Source organism: Antennarius striatus, chromosome 24 (assembly GCF_040054535.1).
Source record: "Antennarius striatus isolate MH-2024 chromosome 24, ASM4005453v1, whole genome shotgun sequence".
In the NCBI taxonomy this organism is placed as follows: Eukaryota; Metazoa; Chordata; class Actinopteri; order Lophiiformes; family Antennariidae; genus Antennarius; species Antennarius striatus.
Genome location: NC_090799.1, coordinates 5,363,296 through 5,372,500, shown reverse-complemented (window position 1 = coordinate 5,372,500; position 9,205 = coordinate 5,363,296). Strand labels below are relative to the sequence as shown.

The following is a 9,205-nucleotide window of genomic DNA, read 5'->3' as shown; positions in this document are numbered from 1 at the left end:
AGAAACTCACCAGGTAGGCACAATTAGACACGGATTTAATCCTGCATGCTGCTGCTGCTTATATCCTCAGTTCTGACAAAGGAATCTAATTCTAGTCCTCAGAAAAGAAATGTTTCAGACGTGCTTCTATTTATAGGTGCTTGTTTATTTAGCAAACTAAAATACTGTAAGGGATGAATCTTAAAGGAATATTATTATGATTAAAACACTTCATGGTCACTGCATCGAGATTTAATACCTAGGGCAGCTGTTGTTGTGTGTGTTAAATGTGTATTATATGAGTGTAAATGGAAGTTTGTGCCATACTGGAATCATTGTCAGGTCTTTATCCCATCACACAGGAGTGTGTGTGTGTGCGTGTGTGTGTGTGTGTGTGTGTGTGTGTGTGTGTGTGTCTGTGTGTGTCATTGTCTGCTGCACTGCTGGGCTCATGTGTGTTCTTTTTTCACACCAGTGATCATAAAACTAGTGTTGCCTTAAAGCAGCTTCCTGCTCATAAAGGAAATCCTGGTGCACCTTCGTCAGGTCACGTTACTACTGATGGAGGTCAGTCCGATCTGCTGCGTGGCACTTCACCTGGAAGACAAAACTCCAGGCTGTGTGTGTGTGTGTGTGTGAGTGTTTTGGTGTTTGAGCGACCTTCGCCAGGATAAAATGCGAACCCGCCAAACTGGCTTTGTGAAGCAAGACTTCAATTAAAGCCATTCACAGCCGCCTGTTACACACACACGCACACACACACACACACACACACACACACACACACACACACACACACACACACACACACACACACACACACACAACCACCACTACATTGTGAAAAAGCCAGTAGAAAACACCTTTACTGACAGAGCTGGTTAGTTGTGTTTACGACTGAAACCAACACGTTAAATTATTTTCTATCTGTTCATGTTGACGTGATTTTCCGTTACCGATCCATCGTCCCTCATCACTGGTCCAAACCGTGTTCAGATGCCCGTCTTTGAAATGCCAGAAGAAGCAGAAGCAGCCGTTACAAAAGTGAAATGTTTGTGTGTCGTCAGAGTCGTGAACATCTTTTCACCTGGGACATTTCAAACACACTATGAAGGTGAGGAAGGTGTGATCTTCGTCCTTCAGTGGAGCTGCTGTTTGGTGAATCCCAACAACAGAACGGATTGATCGCTGTAAGTTTCTCCACGGGTTCAGACGAGCTGCTGATGCTGCTTCCTGTTCCCGCTGACGTGTTGTTGCACCTCAGCTCTGAAGATATTAAATTAAGGATCGACTGCAGCCTCAGAAGCCGCCAGCAGGTCGTCCAATTGGCAAACGCTCCGTCGGTAACCGCAGCGGTATTTCTGGTTCTCGATGAAATAAAAGTCTGTCGACATTTTAGTCACCTCCGGCTTGTCGTTTCCAGGGCTGAGTCGAGGCCCGGTTCCCTGAGGCTGAGGCCCTGGGTCTATTCTGGGCGAGGCGAGCCCACCACCTACACATCCTGCAGGGGTGGAGAGAGGCATGTGGTCCTCCCAGCAAGCCGGGCCTGCTGACTGCCACTCCTCTGTTTCGCTGGGCCTCCGCAGGGCCTCACATGCTCTCAGGAAGAATCAATAAGGAGCCTCTTTCACGTCTCCTCTTCCTTTTTTTTTTTTTTTTTACAGTTCACGGTGGCGAGCGACGCCAATCTGAGCTTTTCTCTGTTCTGTTCGGGTTGAAAGAGATGAAGTAACGCGATAAACACGGAAACAATTCAAACATACCCGAGTTTAATTTACCGCCTGCATTCACGCAGAATTAGAGCGTTCACTCATTCATTCATTCATACATTCTACCTGTCCAAAGGTATGGCGGCGGTGTTGCCGAGAACCCTGGGTGAGCTGCAGCTCTACCGCATCCTCCAGCGGGCGAACCTGCTCTACTACTACGAGGCCTTCATCCAGCAGGGCGGCGATGACGTGCAGCAGCTGTGCGAGGCCGGGGAGGAGGAGTTCCTGGAGATCATGGCCCTCGTCGGCATGGCCAGCAAGCCGCTGCACGTGCGCCGCCTGCAGAAGGCGCTACGGGACTGGGTCACCAACCCGGCCATCTTCAACCAGCCGCTCACGTCTCTGCCCGTCTGCAGCATACCCGTCTACAAGCTGCCCGAGGGTTCGCCCACGCTGCTCGGCGGGCAGGACCGAGCCAACGCCGCCAGCGTCAAGATCCCCAAAGTGGTTGCGGCCGCCTGCTCCGACCCGGGGAAGCTGGATGTAGCGCGGGACAAAGTGTCCGCCGGGTCCCCCCTGCAGGGCAGCAGCGAAGCCCGGTTCTGGTCGGGCCACAGCAACGACAGCGAGCACAGCTTGTCGCCGTCGGACCTCGGCTCGCCGTCCTCACCCAGAGACGCGTTAGAGGCTCTGGATGCGGCGGCCGTGCAGTCGGTCTTGGAGTGCGTGGACAGGATGGCGCCGGGACTCCCCAAGACGGACCTGAGCGAGGTCAAAGAGCAGCTGAAGACCAACAAGAAACTGGCGAAGATGATCGGACACATCTTCGAGCTGAGCGACGACGACCCGCGGAGGGAAGAGGAGATCCGTAAATACAGCGCCATCTACGGGCGCTTTGACTCCAAGAGGCGGGACGGCAAACACCTGACGCTGCACGAGGTTCGGTCCCGCCCCGGCCGCATGCATTCACCTCCTCCTGTGTGTGTGTGTGTGTGTGTGTGTGTGTGTGTGTGTGTCTTCATCTGAACTGTGTGTCCTGTTGCAGCTGACGGTGAACGAGGCGGCGGCTCAGCTCTGCATGAGAGACATGGCGCTGCTGACCCGACGGGACGAGCTGTTCGGACTCGCCCGCCAGATCTCCAGAGAGGTCACCTACAAATACACCTACCGCACCAGCAAGTAGGACTCTCTCCTTCTCTTTCTCTGTCTTTCTCTTTCCCTCCAGCTCTGTCGTTCAGCAGAATCCTGAATGTTTCTCCTCTCGTCTGTCTGCAGGTCTCGCTGTGGCGACAGAGATGAACCGTCTCCTAAAAGGATCAAGACTGAGGTGAGGGAAAGAAAAAACCAACCGATCACCGATTATAATAACAGATTATCAATCGGTAGCGGTTCTAATCGTCGATTAAAGCCAGAGGGTTCCATCAGGTTTAGTGAGTCTGACTCAAACAAACGTGAACGTAGAGTTTGTTTGAGATATCTGTGCAGATATGAGAACGGACACAGAGCACAAAGCCGACAGTCTTCCTCTCTGAATGGCTCCTCTCAGTTTGGAAACCAATGATCGAGAACATGTGGCGGCTTCGGCTCTGCGGGGATTTTATCCACAGAGAAGAGCCGCAAATGAACCGACACCTGCTCGCTAAAACCCACTTCTGGGCTCCCACTGGGGGGGATTCCTGCGAGATCCCCTCTGAGAGACGGGAAAAAAAAGTCCAGTTTATTTTATCAGTCGTTGTTTTATCAAAAGGAAAGAAAAAAAAAAAACATCAAAAGAACAGCAGCCAGGATCAGATGTTCCTGATCTCACATGGTTCATTCTATCTTCTCCATTAACAGGTCGAATACTCGATATTTATTCATAAGTGCTGCTCAAACAGCCTCGCGTTGGTGGATAAACTCACGTCCTTGCATTTTGTGTCGCTTCTAATCAAACATTTACAACACTGTAGATGTAGAAGGTCAGATTATAGCGGCGCAGTAACATCTGGACTCCTTCAGGAGAACTTCTTCGACATCCAGGAGGCGCTGCAGGCCATCCACATGAGGCAGGAGATGCTGAGGGAGCAGCTGGCCTGCGCCAAGTCCAAAGGAGAGGAGACGGTCGGGCGAAACCTGCAGGTCGGTGGAGACGTTTTTATTTCTGTCCAACCCGGTTTCACTTTGACGGTTTAAAATGAGAGCAGCAAATCCTGTTTCTTCTCATTCGGTTTTAATATTATGGACTGGTTGGAGTATGGAGATGAGCTTCCCTCTAATGCAGGCCTGAAGGATTCTCAGCCGCAGATGTTTCCACAGATTTCCATGTCAAGCAGCTGTTTGCAGCAGCAGGATCCAGTTTGATCCCAGTGATGTGCTTTATTGGTTTATTGGTTTCCAGTTGCTTCTGTCGCCGCGGCTTGTTCCTAATTAGAGCCAGCGTGTAGGAGGAGAACTTTATGACAAGTAATTATTCATTCAAGAAACACGTGGTCCTCTGTCGAGCATCGCTGCTCTCACACACACGTTAGCTATCAGCTGTTAGCGGGGCTGAATTGACATTTGTGGTTATAATGTGATTTGAGAAGAAGAGATTTCACGGCTGCGTTCACACCGCAGGCCGTCTGAGCCGCCACTCACATCAGACGTTTACCGTGAGAGGATGAAATAATAATCTGAGCCGACAGTGATGTGCACACTCACAAAAGGCAGATATCCGTGTGTGCATTGCTGCACATTTGTCTGAATCTGAACTGCTTAATGAGAGCCCGCAGACTGAAACGCTGGCCCTCCAGGCTCCATGTAAGCGATTGAACACGGGTGTCAGTCGCACACTTCTGCTGCTGAGGATTGTTTCCATGAAGAAGAGACCATGATGTGAAGAAAACAGGAAATCAGTTTCACCCTGGGGACGCCGTAAACAAACAAGCTAACGTGAAAGAATTTAAATTTATCAGCACAAACAGACGTGTTTTTCCTGTGGATGAAGTTTGCTTCCTGCTCGGACTGTTTGGACGTTGTGGTTTTTTCTGTTGTGTTGCTGTTTGTCTAAAAAGTTGTCAACAGATTTAAAAGACAGATTGAACAAAGGAATAGTCAAGTTGTCGTTGTGAACATTGAGAGATGTGTCTTTAGAGCGTTTTTACGCCCCCACGATTCAGTCGAGGAGGGTGGTCAGGTGGTTGTCATACGACACCTCACCACTAGGGGTCGCTAAGTCTGGATGTACCCTCTTACCTGGATTTTCTTATAGTAAATGATCGTAATTACCCTGAAATCATCAGTCTGGGTTAAGTTAAGTAATTATCATCATGATGTGGATGTTTTACTGTGATGGTATCTTCAACCGACTTCAGAGCTCATCCGATGGTTTATGTTTAAAGACGATAGCATCTTTTTTGCCTCCATCGCGTCAGCGAAAGATAACATGATGTCCTTCTTGTCTCCGGTCAGATGCAGCTGGAGCGTCTTCTAGCCAGGCAGATGGAGATCCTGCAGGATGCTGCCGTCCAGGAGCGGCTCCAGGCTCTGGACTGGAGGATCCCTCCCGCTGCCCTAAAGTACCTCAACGACGTCCAGAACACCAACGGAGCCGCCGCCGACGCCATCAGGGACAACCAAGGTAAAGCACCAGATACGAGCGATGGTCTCTGCTGTCCAGGAGGTTAATCTGGATTTAAATTCCAAACGTTCGGGATGAAGACGAAGGCCGACTGTCCTCACCCGATCACGGCGGACGTCTCTCTTCACCTCCATTCTCTCTGTTCTCAAACGGAAACAGAAAAAGAGAATAAAAAAACACATCATTATTCAGGAACTTACTTCTCCTCGGGGCCTCATCTCATTTTCATCCCTTTCCTCTTTCACCCACTCCCGACAGCTCATTATACTGCTGTTCCCACAAATCCCACAATGCACCTGTAATTATCACACCCACGCCTGTTTACCTCCAGCCAGTTGCCTGGAGGGGGGCGTCTGTCTCTCTCTCTCTCTCTCTACCTCTGTCTACCTCAGTTCTCTGCTTTTCCTTTTCATTTTTACCTCCTCCTCCTTTCTCAGCCTTGACTTTTATTTATCCTGATTTTTGTTCTCTTCAGAGCTGCTGGAAAAGCTCAAGGAGCGAAGTGAGGAAGACTTATTAACACAACAGCGTGAAATGAAGAATGATTGAAGTTATTATGTCATTATGCAGCGATGTGATTGGTCGGTTCTTGGTGCTTTAAATCCAAAAATCATCTGAGGGTCGCAGTTAGGTGCTAATAATTATTTGTTGTGTTGTTGTTCCCCAGATGAGCGGCCAATTAACCTGCGGGTGGTTAGTCAGAACATGCAGGAAGGCGACCTCCCATTGGGCAAACAGCTAGCCAATGAACTGAAGCGCCATCACAACCATAACAACAACAACAACAACAACAATAGCAACAACACAGATGAGACCAAAACACCAGCGGCAGGTTAGTAGAGTTGATCCTCCGGTTGATCCAGTCTAGTAATTATTTTAGGTTCAACCTTATGCTGACGACTCCCTCCTTTATCTTCATCTGCAGAAAACGGGACATCGCAGCGATCATCCAACAACACGGAGAAGAAGACCATCAAATCAGAGCCGGAAGACTCCACATAGTGCCTCGGCCTCCCGTCCCCCTTCCATCCACCCTCAGATTGATGTACTCACACTTGACAGTATGCAGTTACTACCCGTCAACAGATACTAAGCAAGCACAGCCACAGTAGAGCCTTAACAACCGACGTTGCCTCATGAATAGCATTTATCTGTCTCTGATTTTGTCTTCGTTTTTTTTCTGTTTTGTGGATGAGACAAAGCACCCAGAGAGGATGGGGAGGAGCTCTTATGGCGCTCAGGCGTTTGTCTGTTGACTGTGTGTTCTCTGATGGTGATCTGGTTGCCATCGTCACCTCTGCCCGATGGTCCTTCTTTGCCTTTTTTTTTTTTTTGTGAACAGCCAGGTTGCAGGCTGTGAGGCGGGGCTGGGTCGTAACTCAAACGAAGGTTCAGGGTGAGACAAAAGCAGAATTCTGACATAGGTGTCGACTACACCGTCGTGTTTGAAGCGTCCTTCATGCACCTGTAGCATCAAACTGCAGATGCTGACGGTGTTTAAACATCGCGTTCGGACCCTTAGCGGCACTGGCTGAAGTGAAGGTGAAGAATGAAGTTCCTGCTGCTTCCTGATGGTCCATAGAAGCAGACGCACTTCCAACAACTCTACACGTCTGTGTAGATTTCCTGTCCAAAGCCCCACTTCTCTGCAGCACAACAATTGGAGATGAGTGACAGGCCTTGGCTGAGGTTAAAAGGTCAAGGCCATTATGACCCGAATGGATGTCCACAAAAGATCTGATCTGCTCGTATTTGTACTGTGGGTTCAGACGTACTGTAGGGCGTTTGAGTTACGATTCAACTCCCATTTCAGGTCAGTTTTTATGTTGTTGACTCCAAACAGAAAAGCAGGAGCGGTGCGTTTCGTCCCTCTGCGTCCTCTCGTGTTGTTGTATATTTATGTGAAGGCGTCTCGGAGAGGACGTACAGGAGTCCTGCCGTTTCGTCTCGGCAGGATCGCTGAGCTGGCGTGACCGGAGGCCGAGCAAATTTGGTTCGTTTCTCTTTGTAATTTAGCAAAACACTGCTGTTGCAACGAAACCATGAATCTGCAGACAAGGGGAGTATTTCAGGAATCAAGCCTGAGTGCTTTTTTCGAACTGATCCAGGATCTCCCAGCAGGCCCCCCACAGGTCGTTTCATCCACTCGCCATGTAAAACTGAAAGATATATTAAGGATAGCAGGTATGTGGTTTTTAACAGCAGCAGAAAAGCAGCCTGGGGTCTGTAAATAGTACCGACATAACAAATAGTGCTAGCCTAATCTCTCAACTAGGGGTTCCTTTGTCACGTGTAACTTTGCTGTAGATTCTTGGTGTCAATACGATGTTTATGTATGTAGAGCAAAAATGAAAACTTCAGTGTCATTGAGGAAAAAAATACAACAGTGTGAAGGTGTCTGGTATAAAAACATACTTTACATGATGATGATGATGTTGATTAGCCTTAGCTCCTAACAGTTTAACCCCACCCGTGAGTGCATATTTCAAAAGTTCTTGCTGTTTAGAGGTAAATACATAACAGATAAGTGTTCAGTGTGTTGTTGTGTGTTTGCCACGCCGTGTAAATACGTCTGTTTGCTCCACAATGGTAACTGTGTCCAGACAATTTGGTCTCTCCTTCGCCCTGCAGATAGTTTAGTCTCACTCAGTGTAATGACAGACCAATGCAATATCTATGTAGTAACACGTCTCTGCATCCCGAGCGGGTCCTTCATGTCGTCATAGTAACTGTGTGTCTGTCGATGACGTGAAGGTTGGGAATCCACCTGCAGCCAGGGGGGAGGGGAAATGTTCGGTGACTCACGTCCATGTCCGGCGCCGCTGTGGGACGGCCCTCGGTCACGCCTGACGGGCGCAAACACTGGCCTCCCTCGTGTTCACTGTCGTACCGTGTTTCAGACCCGCCGTCTCACTGATCACTATTCTCCTCACTGTTTATGTTTATTGTAAAGTGATAGATTAGGCTTCACCAAGTTATACACCTGTTTTTTAATTGAACACTAATATATTTTATTTGTTATACAGCACATGAACATTAAACTTTATTTTTTGAACTCTATTGTGAGGTGATTCTGTGATTAATGTCTCATCTGGTGTTAGTCTCGTCCACACTTTAATGCAATGTGGAGTTAAATTCTGTATTTGGGGGAAGCTGGAATGGCTTGTTAGAAAAGTCAATGGGTTCAGACTGGAGGACTTTTTTAAAGAAGCCGTCTTCTTCTTCGACTTTCTCCTCTTCTTCTTCTTCTTCTTCTGTTTTAATGATGAATCCCCGCTCTGGACATTTGCATCAGCGTCACATCTACACATTGTGAAACTGCCGGATGACTCACTATGACGCAGACCGTCTTCACAAACCTCCCATCGTCCTCCCTCTCTCACCCCCGCTCCTTGTTCACGTTCTCACACACACACACACACACACACACACACACACACACACACACACACACACACACACACACACACACACTTGCAGACATACTTTCTCTGGAGAATAGCTGAGCTCCTGCTGGTCGTCGTTCACAGTGGCAGTCTTGCTCCAAACAGCCCTCCCCTCTCCTCCCCTCCCCACCCCGTCCTCCTCCTCTTCCAGTGCAAGCCAGTGATGATGATGTGTTGCTGTGGCAACGGCCCGAGGTGGGCGGCTCCACAGGCGGTGGGCGGAAGCCAGCCGCTAAGCAGCGTGGGAGGGATCTGCCGAGCGCACCCATCACCCTCATTTTGAAAGGAGCAGGAAGCTGACTGGTTTTGAGAAGGTGTGGGTGTTGGTGAATTATCACCTCTCCTCCCTGCAGCTTCGTTAGGGATCGTCTTGTTTGTCTCCTTCTTCTTCTTTTGTTTTCTGCTTTAGTAAGGCCTGCAGTGAAAGTGCAGTTGCACTGAATTAAACTTTAAGAGCTGATGGAAGAAGTGAC

At 48.9% G+C, this 9,205-nt stretch overlaps 1 protein-coding gene across 1 annotated transcript in view; it reads left to right on the top strand.

Annotated features, from left to right (window-relative positions):
- The window catches only part of nab1b (NGFI-A binding protein 1b (EGR1 binding protein 1)), an 8,675-nt gene extending 329 nt beyond the window's left edge, over positions 1 to 8,346 (top strand). The window contains exons 1-8 of the mRNA XM_068309750.1: positions 1 to 13; positions 1,825 to 2,627; positions 2,734 to 2,867; positions 2,964 to 3,015; positions 3,687 to 3,806; positions 5,118 to 5,286; positions 5,954 to 6,118; positions 6,212 to 8,346. The exon at positions 1 to 13 is cut by the window's left edge and continues 329 nt beyond it. Of these exons, the coding sequence (XP_068165851.1) occupies positions 1,827 to 2,627; positions 2,734 to 2,867; positions 2,964 to 3,015; positions 3,687 to 3,806; positions 5,118 to 5,286; positions 5,954 to 6,118; positions 6,212 to 6,288 (1,518 nt within the window). The 5' untranslated portion in view covers positions 1 to 13; positions 1,825 to 1,826 and the 3' untranslated portion in view covers positions 6,289 to 8,346. The remainder of the gene's footprint in view (positions 14 to 1,824; positions 2,628 to 2,733; positions 2,868 to 2,963; positions 3,016 to 3,686; positions 3,807 to 5,117; positions 5,287 to 5,953; positions 6,119 to 6,211) is intronic.
- The last annotated feature ends 859 nt before the right edge of the window (positions 8,347 to 9,205 follow it).